This window comes from Chenopodium quinoa, unplaced genomic scaffold (assembly GCF_001683475.1).
Source record: "Chenopodium quinoa cultivar QQ74 unplaced genomic scaffold, ASM168347v1, whole genome shotgun sequence".
Lineage (NCBI taxonomy): Eukaryota > Viridiplantae > Streptophyta > Magnoliopsida > Caryophyllales > Amaranthaceae > Chenopodium > Chenopodium quinoa.
The window spans coordinates 7,690,608-7,710,958 of record NW_018742204.1 but is presented as its reverse complement, the minus strand read 5'-3'; the positions used below and the strand labels follow the sequence as shown (position 1 = coordinate 7,710,958).

The 20,351-nt window shown below is 42.8% G+C and overlaps 1 protein-coding gene across 1 annotated transcript; it reads right to left on the bottom strand.

Annotated features, from left to right (window-relative positions):
* Positions 1 to 6,157: 6,157 nt before the first annotated feature.
* LOC110720183 lies at positions 6,158 to 19,983 on the bottom strand. The gene is made up of 8 exons (XM_021899219.1): positions 19,952 to 19,983; positions 17,955 to 18,210; positions 17,421 to 17,717; positions 16,572 to 16,845; positions 15,497 to 15,840; positions 7,141 to 7,414; positions 6,934 to 7,064; positions 6,158 to 6,844 (listed from the first exon to the last, which is right to left on the bottom strand). Exons 1-8 carry the CDS (start codon positions 19,981 to 19,983, stop codon positions 6,158 to 6,160), a joined length of 2,295 nt encoding a protein of 764 aa, XP_021754911.1.
* Between the last annotated feature and the right edge of the window lie 368 nt (positions 19,984 to 20,351).

Here is a 20,351-nt window from a genome sequence, read left to right as displayed (position 1 = left end):
AACCTGCCGGCTGGCTGCATAAATAGCTTCAAGACGCTTGCGTTCTTGTTTGCATCAAACTTCTCTATGAACATCCCTGCCAAAAAGACAAGTCTTGACTTGGGCAATGTACAGCAGGGAGATAGAGAAGGTTTGCGATCCTACGTCAGGCGGTTCAATCTGGTCCGAATCCAGATTCATGGGCTGTCTGATGAGGTCGCCTTCACAGACTTCTTTAAGGGTCTAAAGGACGGGTCTACTTTTAAGTACGAACTCGTCCGCAAACAAATCTTTACCCTACAAGGAGCCTTGCGAGAGGCGGAAGCCTACATACAGGCGACCGAACTCTGCTCCTCCAGTAAGCAGTCGGACCATAAGAAGTCCGACCGGCAGAAAGAGAGTCGACCTGCTCAGCTGGCTCCTAAGTCAGAAGAGAGAAAAAAGAAAAAGCAAGTCTGGGCCATTGATAACTCTGATCAACCAGCCCAGAAGAAGAAAAAAGAGTGGACTGCTGCAAGGTACGAATTCCACAAGGACTGCTGCACCATCCTTTTGGAAATTAAGGATCGGCTAACTCTTGAAAAGCCGACTGCTATGAAAGGTTCCGCTGAAAATCGGAACAAGAACAAGCATTGCCATTTCCATGAGGATGTTGGCCATGACACGAACGACTGCTTTAGTCTCAAGCGGGAGCTCGACCGTCTGGCCGACAAAGGACAGCTGAAGTCCTATGTGAAGTCCAAAGTGACTTCAAAGGCAAATCCAGGGCAGTCCAAGAAAAAGACTCCCCAGCCCGCTGTGAGTACCAAAACTGATGAAGAACCGGTGTACACCATAGCAGGCGGATTTGCCGGTGGTGACCCGACCATTCAGGGTACCAAGGACCATCTAAGAAAGATGGTCAATTCTGTTGAGGAGGGGGATGCAGCTAGCACATCCACCTTCCCTAAAGTTGTCATCACCGAACAGGACAGAGGCAAAGTCCGTATGCCGCATGATGACCCTGTTGTCATTGAGTGTAAAGTCGCCAACCAGCTGGTTGGCCGAATTCTGATTGACACAGGAAGTTCCTCTGACCTCATCAGCCTCAAATGCTTGTCCAATCTCAAGTACAAACCGGATAGCATGATGGAGGTCACCCACACCTTAGTTGGGTTTGGGGGAGGACTTGTGCACCCAGTCGGACGAATTGACCTACCTGTCCGCCTGGGAAGCAGGGGAGACGGTCGGCACATGACCATCCGTTTCCTAGTGGTTGAAGAGCTCACGGCTTACAACCTCATCTTTGGCCGACCCACTCTTAATGAGTGTAAGGCCGTCATCATCCCTGCTCTCATGCTACTCAAGTATGAGAAGGATGATGGAACAGTTGGTTCCCTTAATGGGGACCAAAAGACGGCTCGAGAGTGTTATCTCTCGGACGTCAAGCCTGCGGCCGCAGCATCCAGCCGGGGCAAGCAAATGATTGACCTCGACGATGTCGAGGAAGAACAGTCGGCTCCACCAGCCGGAAAGAAAAGAAAGACTGATCAGCTGGTGGTGGTAAAAAAAGAAAAGCAATAGCAATCACTGACCGGGGAAAGGTCGGATGATCTTCATCCCCAGCCAACTGGTGAGCACATTGATATCCCTCTGGATGATAGCCGTCCAGAGCGGACTGATAAGGTGGGGACGATTGCCTTTGCAAAGTTGGGTGAAAACCTTCACCAGCTGCTCAAGGAATTCAAAGACATCTTTGCCTTTGAAGTGGAGGAGATGCCAGGCATCAGCCCGGATCTCGCTGTCCACAAACTCGCCGTGGATCCTAAAAAGAAGCCCATCCGGCAAAAGAAAAGAAACCACGACGAAGAAAGAAGTCAAGTGGCAGCTGCCGAAGTAAAAAAGCTGTTAGATGCCAAGTTCATTCGGCCGTGCAACTTCCCTGAGTGGGTAGCTAACGTTGTGTTAGTAAAAAAGCCGAATGGAACTTGGCGGATGTGTGTTGATTACACAGACCTCAACAAGGCATGTCCAAAGGATAGCTATCCATTGCCTAAGATCAACAGTCTGGTCGACTCAACAGCCGGACATGCCCTGATGAGTTTCATGGACGCCTATTCAGGTTTCCATCAGATCCCCCTGTGGAAAAAAGATCAAGAAAAGACGGCATTCGTCACTGATCAGGGGTTGTTCTGTTATACGGTGATGCCGTTTGGTTTGAAGAATGCGCCTGCTACCTTCCAACGAATGATTAATAAGGTCTTCATTAATCAAATCGGAAGGCATGTAGAGGCGTACATTGACGATATGATAGTCAAATCCAAACAGCAGGCGGATCACCTTGCTGATCTTCGAGAAACATTCGCCACACTCAGGCGGCACAAGGTCATGCTTAACCCAAAAAAGTGTGTCTTTGGTGTTGAGTCAGGGAAGTTTCTCGGATTTTTGATTGACCAAAGGGGAATAGAGGCCAACCCTGAGAAAATACAGGCGGTAATCGACATGCAGTCGCCCCGTACTGTGAAGGAAGTGCAAAAACTAACAGGTTGTCTGGCAGCCCTGGGGAGATTCCTCAGCCGTTCAGGCGACAAGTGTCTCTACTTTTTCCAGGCAATAAAAAAGAAGACAAACTTTGAATGGGGGGATGATGCAGAGGCGGCCTTTCAAAGGCTAAAAACTCATCTGCACTCTTTGCCGAGGCTTGTTAGCCCTTTGCCTAAAGAGAAGCTCTTCATGTACTTAGCCGTCTCTGATCATGCCCTCAGTGTTGTCCTCTTAGCTGAAAGAGACGGCATCCAGCTCCCGGTGTATTTCATAAGCCATGTTTTGAGAAACGCGGAGCTTCGGTACCCCATGGTTGAGAAATTCGGCCTTGCCCTTTACATGGCCATCAAGAAGCTTAAACCTTACTTCTTGGCGCATGCGGTAGAGGTCTATACTGACCAACCGATCAAGCGGCCATTCACAACCTTGGAGTCTTCTGGACGAATGCTCAAATGGGCGATTGAAATGCAAGGATTAGAAATCACTTACGAACCAAGGAAGGCAATAAAGGGACAAGCATTCGCTGACTTTATTGTCGAAATGACAAGGCCGGTTGTTCCGGACAATACAGACCAAGTTTGGAAAGTGTATGTGGATGGGAGCTCCACTGTGAACGGCTGTGGCGCGGGGATTATCTGTCAATCTCATGAAGGAGATAAGTACGAATACGCACTACGGTTCAAGTTTTAGGTCTCTAATAATGAGGCCGAGTATGAGGCCCTGCTGGCCGGCATCCGGTATTGCAAGGCGGCAGGGGCGAAGAAGATATCCGCCTGCTCTGATTCTCAACTGGTCGTACTCCAGGTTAATGGAATGTACGAGGCCACTCATCCGGCCATGATAAAATATTTGCAGGCGGTCAAGAGTGAAGTTGGGTCACTTGAAGAATTTCATCTAACTCAGGTGCCCAGGTCTTCAAACAATCAGGCGGATGCTCTGTCCAAGTTGGCATCATTCGCCTCCTGTGAAACGCCTCGGTTAGTTTTCTGGGAGGTCATGGAAAAAAGAAGTATATCTAAGGAAGACCCCATTGGAATTCTTGACCGGAGCTCAACCTAGATGGACAGCATCCGGGCCTATCTTGCAGACGGCATGCTCCCAGACTCACCACGGGAGGCGACTGTTCTAAAAAAACGAGCAGCTAACTTCAAGTTGCGACAAGGAGAGCTCTTCAGGGCTGGCTTTTTGAAACCCCTGTTGAAGTGTGTTAACCCTGAAAAGGGGAAGGAAGTCCTCGAAGAGTTGCATTCGGGATTCTGCGCCTCCCATATAGGCGGCAGATCCCTCGCGCCCAAGGCCAGGCGGCTTTACTTTTGGCCAACTCTGGAGTCGGATGCCATGGAAATGGTGAAAAAATGTGACAATTGCCAAAAGTTTGGCAAGCTCATCCATCGTCCGGCTACAGACCTGACGGCCATCCACAGCCCAATACCCTTTGCCAAATGGGGCATGGACATTCTGGGGCCATATACAACTGCACCAGGCGGCAAGCGCTATATATTGGTGGCTGTGGATTACTTTACCAAGTGGGTAGAGGCTGAGGCAGTCAAAAACATCAAGACTAAAGACGTCATTTCCTTTATCTAGAGGAACATAATCACTCGTTTCGGGGTGCCCATGTCTATGGTTTTTGACAATGGTCCTCAATTTGAGATGCCTCAACTCAAGACTTGGCTGGGAGACCAGGGGGTCTCAAGCTTCTTCGCATAGTCGGCCGGCCGTAAGCAAACGGCCAGGTCGAAGCCTTCAACAAGTTAATCTCAGACGAGATTAAAAAGAAAATTGAGCGGGCTGGTGGCCTTTAGGCGGATGAATTACCACACGTCCTTTGGTCCATCAGAACGACTGCTAAAGGGGCAATGGGAGAAACCCCATTCCTAATGGTGTATGGTGCAGAAGTTGTTCTACCCATTGAGCACTATGAGCCGACCCTTCGAATCATGTTGTATGATGAAGAGGCGAATTGGGAGGCCATGCGCCTAGCATTGGACTCACTTCCAGAGCGCAGGGGCAATTCTGCCTTGCGTCATGAGATATACCGTCTGAGAATGACTCGGGCATACAACAAAAGAGTACACAAGCGTCCTCTCAAAGTGGGGGACTTTGTGCTACGGAAAATGGAGGCAGTCGGTAGGGCGAACGAACAGGGAAAGCTAACCCCAAATTGGGAAGGCCCCTACCGAATTTATGAGGAAGTAAGAGACGGCACCTACCGCCTGGAAGACCTAGACGGCAGGCAGCTGCCCAGAACTTGGAATGTAGACAACTTGAAAAAGTACTACTTCTAAGTACGAATGTAAAAACCTCAATTTTGTAAATCTCACGTATTGTTTATGAGAATATGCCTTCATTTCCCAACTTGTCTTTTTATTTAAGCTCTTAGTGTCACCTGTATACAATACAAACGACCAATACGTTTGTAGAGCGTTTGTCTCAACGGCAGACGCTCCAATCATTCTGAAGGAACCGATTGTTTTAGAACAGTCGTTCCTACGAAATTCATCAAGTTTACACCAACACTTGACGAATATTTACGTAACCATTTAAGAGGCCTAAGGCCAGATAAAATCATGATGAGGCCCATGGTCGGATGTTAATAAACAAAAAGAGACCGAATGGTCACAGTCTGCTCCAACATGAGTACGACCGTCTGCTCCAACATGAGTTAGATAACCGGCGATGTCCATTTGGGCAAATTTGTCGAGGAGAAGCATCTCCCATTTGGGTGGCACATTGCTCTACGAATATATCAAGCGGCCCTACCGAATGCTAAGGCAGCATTCACAGTCGTTTGTTTTAATCGAAAGTGAAATCTAAAAGACCTGAATTTTCTATCTAGCGCAGTTCAGAAATGGTCACTGTTTCATAAGTAGAGGCTAAGCGAGGCATAAAGCCGGATGCGCCTGTTATTGCTCAGGGGAAAAACAGGCGGAATATTTACAAGCTAAGTTAACTACTTAGCATTTATTGAGGCTATTGGCCGGATGACGCCTGATCCTTGCCTATGGGGCAAGACAGGCGGACAATTATTTTTAAGAGAAAATTGGTTAAGTTACAAACTTAGCATTTTATCTCAAAGAGGCCTATGGCCGGAGGCGCTTGTTTTTGCTTATGGGGCAGAACAGGCGGAGGTTTACCCTTAGAAAATTAGCTAAGTTGGAAATTTGAGTTAGTTCGAGCCAATGGCCGAATGAACACTTATGTTTGCTAATTCTGGATGGACGTCTGCCGCGTGGTTTGGGGCAATCACCATAGTGATTGATTAACTTAGAAACCATGCATACTCTTCTAAGTATCAAAAATTTCTAAGTCAATCAATCCAATAAACCGAAACCACACGACATCCGTCTAGGGGCAAGAACATTCGCATGGTATATAGGTTATAATACTTAGCCAAAAACATGCAATGAAAAATAAAAATTCAAGCAGTTCAAAGGACAGAATATGGATAACTTCAGCCAAATGGCCGAATGATTCAAATTAAAAAAGACCAATCGCCACCTGACGGTTGGTTAAGATTGTCATCTGGAAAAGCCTGAAAGATTGTCAAATTACCCGACCCCTTGGTCGGTAAAGATACAAATACTCTGCACGTAGGCCGGAAAAGAAAAGTACATGGCCATTCAGCCGCAGAAAAGCATAAAAGCTTAAGTGATCAGGGGAGAGCCTCTTCAGTGGCAGCCGGCCTGTCGTCCTTCGGCTGCTCTTCATCCTTTCTCTCTTGCTCCTCCGCCTGATCCTCCTCCTCCTCGCCACCAGAGGAAGACTCCCCAGAAGAGTCGGACCCAGAACTTTCCTCGGCCTCAGCATTCTCAGCCTCTTCAATAAGGCGAGCGTCGAATGCTTTGCTGGCTTCGTCAAATTTGGATTTCCAAATCTGATAGTCCGAGTCCGGCTGTACAGCCGCCCAAGTGTCCCGCATGATGGCTTCATAATTGCTCATCATTTTCTTAACAAGAGCCTCTCTCTCTTGATCAGCCACGGACTCAAACTTGGACTTCAGCTGATGCTCCTGGTTGCTGAGGCGCTGCTCCAGGCGGCCCACCTTCTGCTTGGCTCTCTCGGCCTCTTCTTTGACATCTTGAAGAGGCTCGAGCTTCTCCTTAAGAGTTGTAATCTCTTTCTTAAGGGAAGTGATGCGCAGGCGGGCCGAGTCTAGGTCCTTCTTCACCTGCATATTGGCTTCCGCCTGCGAATACATCATATCAAGCGTCAGATACTCATTCTGAGCAATATCAAATTGAGCCCGATCCAAGGCGGACTCGGCCCGAGCTTTAACGATTGTTACCTCTTTGGATTTCTCCTTGAGGGGTTGCCTGAGCCCTTGGACGCGCAACATGGCCTGCAAAAGAGCCGAATGGTTAAAACCAGGAGGAAAAAGAAATAATACTTAGCAAAAAAAAAAAAAAATTTTTGAGCTAAGACTCATACCTCGCAGAGGTTCCCCAAGATGCCATCCAAGTCAAGGGTGTCGACTCCTCTGACAGACGCCTTATCGTCAGGATCAACCGCCCTCAGCATGGACTTGGCCATCTGGACTACAGTCGACCTCTGCACCGGAACTAAGAAGGAGAGAAAGTTAGAAAAATAACTAAAGTACACCTAAATGGAAGAACAATAGAGGCGAATGGATTTTACCGTCGTCCTTCTGTTCCTCCTCTCTTCCCAGGCTCCTCTTCTCTCTTGCTAAGCCGACAGCGGTGGTGGGTTGCTTAAAGCCACCCTTCGATGCCCTCTGGGCATCCGGTTTGCTGATCTTCTTTTCAGCTTCGAGAGAAGAGGCGTCTGGGCCCTTCTTGGGCTTGTGAGCAATGTGCTTCTGCCCGCCCTTGCCGAATGCGCTCACATCACCCGCCCTAGTCTTTTGGATTTTAGTGTCGGATGGTTTTGAAGGAGATTTGGAAGGCGCACCCTACATCAACACAAGATAAACGCAAGTTAGAAATCATTCGGGCAAATTTAATATTGGTCAGAAATGAAAGTATAACAATTTTCTACCTTGGAGGTGCCGCCAATTTTCTGCTCGTCCACTTTGGTGTGTGGTTACTTCTGCCCTGTTTAGGACATTCGACCTGTATCGAGCAGCAGATACAGCCGGCTTCCTTGTGGCCGAGAGCTTTTCCATTGCTTTGTCTGCAAAAATGAACAAGTGATTAGCGTCATTAAACAAGTACTGAAAAGCAAAAGTAAATTGCTTATAAAACAGACGGCCGACTACCTCTCGGCATCTCTGAACTTAGCCCACAGGCGGCTAAGAATGTCCCTTCTTCAAACCACTTGTACAAAGGGAGATAGCATTGAGGGGTGACCTCATTGTCCCCCTCATCATTCGTCCACACGGACACGGTAAACAACCCCGCGTCCATGATCTCCTCCTTTGCCCGCCTGGGAACAGGCGGCAATGCGCTCCTGCCTGCTAGGAGAGGTAGATCCTTATTCCACCTGTTATACTTTTGGTACAGGCGGCTGTCGGCAGACTTGACTATGTAAAACTTATTCCTCCAGTCTTTCCACTTGTTCTCTTTGCCAACAGCCATCATGTACCCCTTGCAAGTGGTCAAGGTGTACCAGCCTTCACCGCCCCTAGCAGGCGCCCTGCTCAGATAGTGCATGTGGGCGAACGCTTCAAAGCTCGCCTCTACCTGCAGCATCTCACAGGCGGCAACGTACCCTAGAATATTGATCCAGGAGTTGGGTACAAGTTGCCAGATACCTAGTTGGTATCCGTCAAAAATCCTCTCCACGGCCGGATGGAGAGGGAAGCGGAGGCCAGCCTGGAAGGCCGCTTCATAGCAGCCGAATGCTTTGTCTTGATAGCTGGCCAGGCTCGGCGAGTTTATGGTGTCGCCCTCGTTAGGGACCGACAAAGTGTAGCCATAGCCTAGGACGACCTTGCACCTAAAATTGGCAAGGCCGGATGCCATGGCGCTCCGCCTTCCTGGCGGAACATGCTGATAGTAGGGGGCTCTCTCCAAGCGCCTGGAAGCACTCGGCTCGGCCCAGCTTTCCCCCCTATCCACTGCCAGGGACTCTCTGGCAGAATCTATGTTTGATCTAGCCTTCTCTGAAGTTACGGAGGCATTCTCTGTAGAAGATGACGAGGCCGACTCGTCACCAGAGCTCTCATCAGAGCTAGGGGACCGCCGACTGGTGCCAGCGGGGTCCTCCCCTAGACTCTCTTCCGGCGCCTGTCCAGAAGGCCCGGGTCATCTTCCTCCCCCAGGATTCCATCACTGGGAGTTCCACTAGATGTGGGCGAATGGTAATAAGTGGGGGTAGGAAGAAGATAGGAAGGGCTGTCAGGGTGTTCCGATAGCTCACTTCGAGGCACTCTTATTGAGCCGTCTGAAAAAACAGTCGACCCATCCGAATGGTAGAAAACTCCATCGGAGCTACACTGCCTTGATGTTCTTTTGATTCTGGCCATAGTGTCCTGCACAGACACGGAAACGGTCGGATTCGGAGAAGTTCGCAAAGCAGGGTCTTTGGCCAAGCATTCGACACTGCTAGTTCTAGATTCAGCCGTCCCCGGTGACCGGCTGATCACTATCCTACGCCGTGTCGCATGCAATTGGGGAGCCATTTTTTCAAAAACAAAGAAAAAATGAAGAGTAAAAAGAAAATACAGGCGTTACCTTTAGAAGAAGGGAGAAAGACGCCTGGTTGACTAAAGAACGGTCGGACTGGTAGCCGAGTGTCGGATGCTTGAAAAACGCTTAGGGAATTTTGAGATTCTTTAAGTCAAAAAGTCCAAGATTCTCCAGAGATTCGCCAAGGTGTGAATCCAAGAGGGGGGGTCAAACCTCACTATTTATAGGGGGGTAAAATCCTAATTTTTTCCTCCAGTAAATTTTCAAATCTGACCACTCAGATACTGACACCTGTCACAGGAGTCACGTGCAATGCACGTGACCCCTGTGAGGGGCAAATGATTTGGGTATTTTATACCCGGCCAGGTGGCCCAACCAGAAAGTGCCACGTGTCCTTCGTATAGGTGCCATTTGGACCTATGGAATGATGACACGTGGAGGGTGGAGTCTTCTCCGTCCTACGTGGACTGAAGGTCCAGCAGGGACCATTCAGGTGGCGACACGTGTCACACAAAAAGTGCTTCAAAATCCTTTGGGCACAGTGACACGTGTCACTCAGGCATTGGCCCTGGGATGGCGGCCTTCTAAGGCCCAAATCCCGAGGCGCCGCAAAACGGCGTGACCTAATTACTAGGTCACCAGATCCTAGGAAGGCACACTTTTCAAAAGGGCCTTATAAATAGGGACATTATGTCATTTATGACAGAGAGAGAATTTTTGACACGCAATACGAGACAATACGTCACTTATCTCACTTTACCTGAGCTTGGAATCCAAGCAGATAAATTTACTTTCGCACATTTTATTTCCGAACGTTTGCTGACTTAATCTTCGGAGGCGGACCCCTAACCATCCGGAGGTCCGTTTGCTTTGCAGGTACAGGCGTCCTCAGTTGAATCCAGTTTCAGTGTTGTAACTCTCCCGAGGGACAAAAAACCCCAAAACACATCTAATAAGGATTTTTTTTCTAAATTATAGATCACAACTCCATAATAAAATCTAACATAAATATGAATCATATTGCACAAGTAAAAGAAGTAGTTAAATAAGAAGGGAAGAAAACACACACTGGAGGAGTTGACCGGAAAAGCAGAGTTGGTGACAAAGGTGGTCCTGGTATATGGTGGTGTTACACTTTTAGGCAGGGTGTTTATAAAAAACTTCAAAATTAAAAAAAATAAATAACTACACACGACTTACCTGGTGGCGGCGACGGAAAAAGACAGAAAAAAGGAGGGACGGGCACAAGAGGAATTCGGCGACGGTGAAGCTGAAAAAGGGGTTAATTTGCGACCCACAATTAGCTATTTCAGACAAAATAACGAAAATAAAAAAAATCAACCAAAAGGTGAAGACTGAGAACATAGCTTTAATCAAAAGTTCAAGAGTGAAATTTCCCCATATTTAACCCAATATCAGCCAAAAAAGATATTTCTATCGTTTAAAGAAAAAATTCAACTATGTAGCCTAATATTAAAATAATTACAATGAGATAAACCCATGTATTAATACACATTTACGATAAGGTAGCTTATTTGGAATGCACATTTACCATGTCTAATTTTTAACTAGTCATTATGAACCTTGCATAATAGACAAAATCATATATAAATTCAACAATAAATCTCAAAGCTAACAAAGTTACATGGCTTATTTATCGATTCAAGACAAAAAATTTCATTACATCCAAACTAAATCTAAAAAATAATAGCTAATATAATGGTTGCCGTGTTTTACCATCTTAAATTACCTAATTTATGCATTTTGATTTGCTTTAATATGTTTTTGGTTGGATTTTACTTTCTATGTTGGTTGGTTTCCTAACATACTTTCAAATTGTAATTTTATCAAGTTTACAGAATATACTTACACAATGCGGGTGACACTAGCGGCAAATGTTTTACAGCTTTGGGGTGATTCTGCTAGAGCTGCTAACAGGAAAGCAGGCAGTTAGTGAGGTGACATAACTGGCTATGTGGGTTCTTAGAAATTCTATACAGCCACAAAAATGGTATCAAATTCTTGACTTAGAGTTAGTCTGACATCACTATCAGTCAAAAGCCAGATGCTAGAAGTACTCAAAATTGCTCTGGCTTGCATTAACGCCTCATCAGAGGAAGGCAAAAGATGAAGAGTGTGCTAAGGATGTTGTTGAATGCAAGATGACCACAGCTTAAAGAACTCAAGTTAATAACTACAAAATGTTGATTTTAATTAGCCAGGAAATTAAGACAACCTTGGTAATGGTTTTGTAAAATATACTTAGCTATCTTTACACATGATAATCACTTCGAGCAACAATTTATTTTTGATATTGTTTTTAAAGTGAAAATCATTAAACACAAAGCAATTAGTACAACTTCATATATGCAATGAATTGTGTTTAGCAGATGATTATATATTGTTTGCAGAATATTCTTCATTTTAACTGTATATCATAAGACACAAACTCAGCAAAACTTGTATTAAATACTCACAATTCACAAGCGCAAAAAGTGGAATATTGTTACATTATAGGACATTTCGCAATCTGGAACAACAACAACATTACTTGCTGACAGAGCTTATTACCCCTTGAATTTGAATTAACTAAATTTCAAAAAAATAAAAAATAAATTACAGCCACTTACCTGAATACACTCGACAGAAAATAAATTTAAAAAGAAAATAATAAATAAAAAAACCCAAATTGCATGACTTACCTGAGTATACTCGACGGAAGATGGAGGAGGCTAAGATAGAAGGAGGAAATCGGCGACGGTAAGCCTGAGAAGGTTGATTTGTGACTAAATTTTAGGGTTTTTGCCCAAATTAACAAAAATTCAAAAAAAAAAAAATAATACCATCAACTTACCTAGATACCATCGTCGGAAAACAAAGGGGGGATGGTTAGGAGGGGAATCCGGCGACGGTGGTCTACGTGGGGGGTTGAATTATGACCCAAAGTTAGGGTTTTCACACAAATTAACGAAACTAATTGTAGACACACATTTGTGTCTCCCCAATACCAAACCCGATGATGAGTACCTTTCACGTCGAATCATAATCGAATGAAGTAAAAGTGTGGAAAGTCTAGTGTTGCGGATAGTTTTAATTTCTTTTCTCTTCTCTTTGTTTTTGAAAACCTATTTTAAGAAAACAGTCAATCCATTTTGGTTGGTCAATAGTATGGTTCCAATAATGGTGTAGTTGGATGGGGCTTGAAAAGAGCTTTCCAACGATATATTATAAGCCCAATTATGATGAATAATGAGGAAGTTATCGCCAAATTACTAAATTGGGCCCGGTTTGATCCTTATATGCGGCTCAATGATGTAGAGGAGGGCCTAATATTGATTTATCATACCTAATGCAATTAGGATTGGTTTTAGTCTTCTAGATTCTTCTAGAAGTTTCTTTTCATTCCTAATTCAATTAACATTGATAAATTGACTTTTGTTGACTTTTTAGAGTTTTAATCAGAATAAAAGAGTGTTTTTAAGGAAAATACGATTTTTCCCTTCTATACGGCTAAATTTTATCTGAATTAAGAAAACACGTGAAAAAATTAATTAGTGCTTGACGACAGACATTAGCGCCTGACGCTAATGCCTGGCGCTAGCCTTAGCGCCTGGTGCTAACTTCTTTTTTTCTCTTCGAAACTCTGATTTTTTTATCTGTTTAGCTGATTTTCTCTATAAATAGCCTCCTAAAATCTTCGTTTTTCATCGCCAATTCTCATCAATTCTTATTCTCTCTAATTCTCTTCTCTCTCGAAGCTTAAGATTTTTCTCTAAGCTCTCTTTTTCTAAACCAACCTTTTTACAAACAAAATTCCGCATTCACAAGATCTAGAAACACCTAGCATTGTTTGAAGTTGCCTTTTCCCTAGACGTGAAAGGTTTTTAAATTCTGAGGGTTTGGTCCCAAATCTCTCTTTCAATTATTTAATTTAATTGTTTGTTTATTATTTTCCTTGAAGTTACTAACGCGTGTATTTTGTTATTAGAAAGAGATATGAGGCATCCAAATAAGTGCTTTAATGGTTTTTATTGATATTATGATGAAGAAATCATGTTTAGGTTGTTATTATGATTACTAGCGTCATGTTAGGGTGTTTTGATCTTCCTGGTATCATGTTTAGGGTAACAACTAAAAATTCCTAATATCAAGTATGATTAAAAGTATGATGCCTTTTATTTTCTTTCCTAATATTCATGTTAGTATCATGTTAGGGCTATATATTTGATCTTTGATGTTTAGTGACATGCTAGGGTTTGTCATTAATTTTTGTTAGTATCATGCCTAGGATCTTGCTATTGTTATGTTTTAACATGATTATGATAATGATTATTATGGTTATAATTGTAATGATGATGATTTATAATAATTTTTATTATGATTATTATTATGTTGCTTGATTTTTATTGTTATTGCTTGATCACACCTTTTATCCATGTTTAAAGGGAATTTTTACTTGTAATCACGCTTAATAAGATAATTAATAATCTTGTTTAGGGTTAATATGATTATAATTCAAGTGATCGCCAATAATAGTTTATTTGTGCATTAATATTCAACCAACATAGATAAACAGGTTTAGGGCTAATCCTATTGATTGCATGTTAGTCAGAAAGCGCACATGAATACGATCAGAATAAAGTAGAGGCCTATTATTAGGGCAGGTTCCATCTCTTTTAGGTTTGATTTGTACCTTCATCCCCGAACTACCAGTCATGGTTCCAGACCTATTGGAGTTGACGATCTCCTAGATCGTTAATGATCTCCTGGATTGTTAAGGGGTGTAACCTTCACCTCGTGAACGATTTACAAGTTCCTAAAACTTGTTGGCGACTCTTTTGCTCTATCTTCCTTCCCTTTGGACGCCACCGTACTTTAGTGTATGATCACAGTGGGGTTCAAGTTAGGGGTAATGCTTGAAATATTCCCTACACTAATAAAATAAAAAATAAATAAAAAGTAAAATGGCATACTTGTGTGTAGCGTCGGTGGGAACAATGGCGGAGCAACGACTGTTCTTTTGCTGTTCTCCCGCTCCCCCCTTCTTCTCTGCTTCGAATTTCCTTTTCCCCTTCTTTACAAATGAACTCCCGATTTTGTTTTAATTTGGTTTTAAAAATTCTACTACCGGTTAGACCGGCCGTAATTATTTTTTAAATAAAAATAAATCAGATAATTTTAACGACCGTTATAACGGCCGCAATATATTAAAAAACGATCGTAATTAATTAAAATTACGACATGCTATGAAACAGTCGTAAATAATACTAATTGCGACCGTTTTTATGACAGTCGCAAGCAAACAGTCGTAAAATCACCAAATTTGAGTAGTGTAACATAATCAAATAAGACTAAAGTAGACTCGAGGGTAGGGCGGTGTAACCACCGTGAAGGGATTACCTCGTGCTCATAGAGCTTTCTGAGTCGTTCCTTTTGTGTTTGAGTGGTTATCCGGATAGTTAGCCACTGTGGAAGCTGCAAATCCGGTTCATATTGTAGGCTTGAACTCGAACTTCCCCCAAGAATTGATCTTGCCCACTTTGATGCCATTTGGTAAAATGGGTATGAAAATTATTTGATTAGAATTAGGAAATTTTGGTATAGAATTGAAGAGGATGAAGGAAGGAGTAAGAATATGTAATTATATTTGAACTTGGGTGAGAAATGAGGAGAAAGTTTAGAGAGAAGGTAGAGGAAATTGAGTGTTTAGAGAGAGAAATAATGGAGGAAGGAGGAAAAAATGAGAAAAGAAAGAAGGATGAAGAAGAAGAAAGAAGAAGAGAAGCCGGGTGGGGCTCGGGCCCGGTCGATCGCCACATCGCCCGGTCGGGCAATCTGAAGATTAAAACGTTTCTCGTCTCGCGCCCGGTCGGGCGCCATCTCGCCCAGTTGGGCGAATTAACTTCTTCGAAAATGATCACTCCCGCGCCCGATCGGGCACCCCTCACCTGATTGAGCGATTTAATCCCAAATTTTTTACTTCAACTCTCGCGCCCGGTCAGGCGCGCTTCACCCGATCGGGCGAGAAAATAGTTTCATACTCGTCAAATCTTGCGCCCGGCCGGGCACGCCACGCCTGATCGGGCGAATTATGGGCATTTTTCTACGAACCTCTCGCGCCCTGTCGGGCGGAGCTTTGCCCGGTCGGGCACGCTACAGCACTAAGAATGCGAATATCTACTTCTCTTTTCTCCAAAATTGACTAACTCTTCTCCTTCAAACCTGTACAAAAACTCAATAAATTCATTAAACTCCCTCCTCTCTCCTCTCACAAGAAAAAAGAAATAAAGAAGGCTAGACTAAAAAGGAAGAAAATTACGGGTTGCCTCCCGTAAAGAGCTGGTTTATCTAGGTCCCGCATGACCCTTTTACCACAAGACAAGAAGTTAGGATCCTTGGCCTACCTCCTGGTCGGGTGGTTCGTCACCTGGTGGAGCAGTTTTTAGATCACGAAGCGGCTTCCTGACATGCCTTGTGAGACGCCAATTCACCTTATCGAGTGGATCCTCCTTGGCGTGAAATGGTGGTTCTTTGCTACTACTCACAAGATACCCCTTTTTTACCGTTGGTTGCCTCAAGTTGTCATTGTATTGAGCAATTGCAACTCGATCGGGTGTTACACTCACTATACGCTCAGTTTTCACAGCTTGCTTGTTTGTTTCTGCCTTCTCATCTTCAAAGCCAAGACCGACACAGCAAAAGGCTCTTTTGATTGCATCAACTTCCTTTTGCCATTTGTCTATTTCATCTGTAGAAGATGCAACACAAGATACCGCCTCCAAGGGATCTTTTACAAGAGCTTGGGGCTTATTAGAACAATTATCAACCACATTAACACTAAAACACTTCTCCTCTGTCATTGGGCTTTTAGGGGTATTATTCAAATTGAAAGTAATTTTGTCATCTCCTACTAATAGTGTCAGTTTGCCAAATTTCACATCTATAATTGCTCCTGCAGTGTTAAGGAATGGTGTACCCAAAATAATTGGAGTTTGCAAATCCTCAACCATATCAAGAACAACAAAATCAACAAGTATATAAAATTTACCTACTCTAATAGGAACATCCTCAAGAACACCTAAGGGGTATTTAAAGGAATGATCGACCATTTGTAGAGTAATATTATTAGTTTTCAATTTACCCATATTTAGCTTGGAACACACAGAAAATGGCATGACACTAACGTCAGCACCCAAATCACATAATGCATTATCAAACATTAGATTGCCAATATTATCAAACATTCTTTAGTAAAAGCGACTGTCTCTACCTCACTAATAGACCTTTCTCTAGTCAATATTTCCTTCATGAATTTAGCATATGCAGGAATTTGTGTAATTAGTATTGCAAAAAGAACCGTTACCTGAAAATCTTTAACCATCTCCAAAAACTTACCAAACTGCTTATCCAAATTAGTTTTTAAATGTCGATTGGGGAATGGAAGTTTGATAACTAGCTTTGAAGGATTACTGCTCTTACCTGGAGCTGCTACCTTCCTTGGAGTTATACCCTGCAATGTATTACCAGAAATATTAGTGCTACTCTTTAGCCCTGTAGGGCTATTAGCAACATTGTTTGGTTTACTGGAATCGAAATTAGCATTATTAATTAAAACAAGTTCATCATTTATGGGCGTAGGGGGCTCATCACAATGTGAACCACTCCTTAGAGTAATTGCAAAAGCTTGATCTGTAGGCCTGGTTGGCTGCGATGGTAGGGCTCCCTGTTGACGGGCTTGTAGAGCAGAGGAAATCTGTGCAATTTGATTATCTACTATTTATTATGTACTATGATCAAATCAATTTGAGCATCTCTACTCTCCATGTGCTTTTGCATACTAGCTAGTATCGCTCTAATTTCTACCAAAGCAAGGTCAAAAGATGAGGAGGGTTGTTGTGGTTGGTTCTTCTGGCCAGGATTGGGATGGTAATATTTCTATCGTTGTTGTTGTGGTGCCTGTGATTGTTTTGGAGGTGGAAGATTATGAACATTGGTGCTCTGGTAGGAAAGATATGGATGGTTTCGGAACCCAAGATTGTAGGTGTTGGAGTATGGGTCATTCTGCCTATAAGCTTGTAAGGCATTAACTTGCTCCACGGAACTCCTGCAATCTTGCTCCCATTGACCTACAATTCCACAATTTTCACAGAAAGCCTCATTAGAATTATTATTAAATGCATAAACATTAGCTATATTTGCAGTACTAAGATTGTCTAATTTATGACAAATAGAGGTTAATTAAGCTTGCAAAAAGGATACAGAGTCGACACTATGTTTCCCTTTGTTAGTAAAGCCTCTAGGATTCCCACATTGGAAATTGTGGATTGCCATATCTTCAATAACTTGACTTGCATCATTAACATTAAGGTTCATAAATCTCCCACTAGCTGTAGAATCTAATATTGTTCTAGATGAATTACTAATCCCATTATAGAAAGCTTCGATCAACTGCCACTGCGCTAAATTATGGTGGGGACACTCCCTCATCTGCAAATCCTTGAATCTTTCCCAAGCCTCATATAAAGTTTTATTTGGCTCTTGGGCAAAGTTTTGAATTGTGCTTCTTAGCAAAGCTGTCCTCTCTTCAGGGTAATATTTATTATAGAAATTCAAAACAAGAGTCTCCTAGTTAGTTATACCAAGTGCAGTTTCAATCCATTATACCATAATTTGGCTTTTCCACATAAAGAAAAAGGAAAAAGAATCTCCCTGATTTGGTCTTGTGTGACCCCAGCTTGCCTGATGGTATTACAATATTGATAGTAGTCTGCAATATGAAGATTTGGGCCTTCACCCTTAGCTCCAATGAATTGCTTCCTTTCTATCATCGTGATAAATTGGGGTTTAATACTCGAATTTCACTCCATCAAGAGCCGGAATGGGAGTAAGGTGTGGAAAATCTGTTAGCGACGGCTGCGAATAATCGCTGAGCTTATTAGGTGTTGTCATCTCTGATTCTGAATCCAAAGGAACTTCTGAACCACTAGAATCAGTTGGAGGGTCTATGTGATTATCGTTACCCCCAGAACCCACTAGGATTTTCCTGTAAAGATTCTTTTGTCTGTGAAAAGAGCGTTCGATCTCAAGATCGAATGAAATATAACCTGATCTGGAACACCTGGGCATAAACAAAGAACTTAAAAGCAAATATGAGACTTGCCTCAAAGAATTGACGTTCTTAGAAATAAAAATAAAATTGTTTTCCCGGCAACGACGCCAAATTTTGACAAGCTTGAGTCTTATCACCTAATCAAAATTTATTCCTAAAACCACTAACTAATAATATATATGGAAGTAGGGTCGAATCCATAGGGAAACAAGTCTTTTTATTCCTAATTAATTAAAATTAATCTAAATTATTAAGTAACCAATTTGTTATTATTAAAGGGAACTAAACTACTAAGATTAAGGATAGGGAAAATCAATGAATAAAAGGCCTAGGGCATATGTTCACCAATAAATAATATTCCAGGGTAAAACACAATAATCAATTATCAGTGCATCAATTAATCAGATCATAAAGGGCTTTCGCTACGTATTACAATCACAGAACTAATCTACCGGTATTAAATCTCATCTCTCGAATCTCGAATCTCGAATTAACCATTTATAAATTAACCTGTCAATTGAAGCTAAGCCTAAATATTAATTCTCATCTCTCAAATCTCAAATCAATATTCCAAACTCATACATAAAAGATCTGCACAAATCTAGTTGCATAGCATTAAATCAATCAATGGAAAATTAATCAAGCATTGATAATAAACAACAATAAATTACCCCATCATATTATTTATGGATCCCCACAAACCCTTGAAATAAAACTACTCACACATAATTAAATCTAAACTAAACAAAGAAATTAAAAAAAAAACATGATGAATAAAAGAAATAGAATTACTGAAATTAATAAAGAAGAAATCGTTACCAAAATTAACGTAATTAAAGAGTTGAATCAAGAACAAAGTATAGAGTTGTAGAGAGAGAAAATAATACTAAGTAGTGAGAGAAAGTCTAAGAGAAGAGAATAATCGTATTTAAATGTATTCATACTAAGCTCCTAAAATCCTAATTAGAAACTAAGTAAAAATCGCTAGAAACAAGCTTTTTAAAACACGCTCCCGATCAAAAGAGGCACCGCCCGATCAGGCCCGCCTTTTTTCCATCAGGTGCATCTCTCGCGCCAGGCCGGGCGCGAGATCGGGCAAAGGTTTGCTTCATTCTTTTTCTGCCCCGCCCGGCAGGGCGTACCTTCGTGCGAGACCAAATTGGCCGGGCGAAGCTCTTGGGCTATCTTGAACTCTTGATTGGGCTCCGATCCTTCAGCCTAATCCGGATTTCCTCTTCGGGTCTTGAATACTCGGTCCAAATGCCTCAGTATCACATATGTCGAGCCGTTAATCACCGGTTTGATGACTCTAACCGGCCTTGGGCTATGGAAGATGGTCGTGCTCCTCCAATGTTCGTAGTCGCTCCATAAAATACCTGGAAAATGCTCTAAAAGTAAAAATCCCTACAAAACTCAACCAAAACTACGAAAACACTAGAAAACACAAATTAGTAATAAAAGTGGCTCTAAAGAGCCAAAAATGCTACCAATTATGACCAAGAGACGGGGGTAAAATACTATATAAAATAGACATATCACCTTACTAGGGTTCTTCCAGGCATTTGGTGGGAGCTAACTCCTGCCTTCTTGCCAGTATTGAAATCAATGTGCTTTCTAGCCTTGCCAGAAACATCCCCCCGATCTTTCTTCTAAATCTTGGGGTCTAGCTTTACAGTAGGAGAAGCCTTAGACGAGCCGCCTTGCATCAAATAAAAAAAGTTAGGACCACGGGCAGTGCTAAATTCTGTACCTTAGGAGCTCTTCCCTCTTCAAGCTCCTCATTTCTCCGTTTACCCAAAACGGACGAACGATATTAGGTGGCTGAAAGAGTAGTCAGCTTCTTTGTGGCTGAGAGTTTTTCCATGGCAACATCTGCACCAAGAAAACAAGAGTTAGAAACAAACAAATATAATCAAGTTCCAGCAAAGTAATAAAATCAAGCGGCCAAGTACTTCCCATCAGATAACCACTCATGACGAGGAATGTAGCTTTGGGGGGTTACCTCCTTCCCCCCTTCTGTTTATTTATCCTAACGAAAACTATAAACAGGCCACGGTCTAGAATCGGCTCCTGCGTCTGTCTTGGGACAGACGGCAGGGCCTTCTTCCCAGCAAGAAGAGGAGGGTTCTGGTTCCACTAGTTGTATTTCT

Bases quoted from the DNA above. Each gene is read 5' to 3' on its own strand.
- LOC110720183 (XM_021899219.1), bottom strand. From the start codon at position 19,983: ATGAGGAGCTTGAAGAGGGAAGAGCTCCTAAG. The intron at 18,211-19,951 runs GTACAGAATTTA...GTTTATGCCCAG, and splicing joins AAGAGGGAAGAGCTCCTAAG to GTGTTCCAGATCAGGTTATA. The intron at 16,846-17,420 runs GCAATCCACAAT...CAAATTGCACAG, and splicing joins GTCAAGTTATTGAAGATATG to ATTTCCTCTGCTCTACAAGC.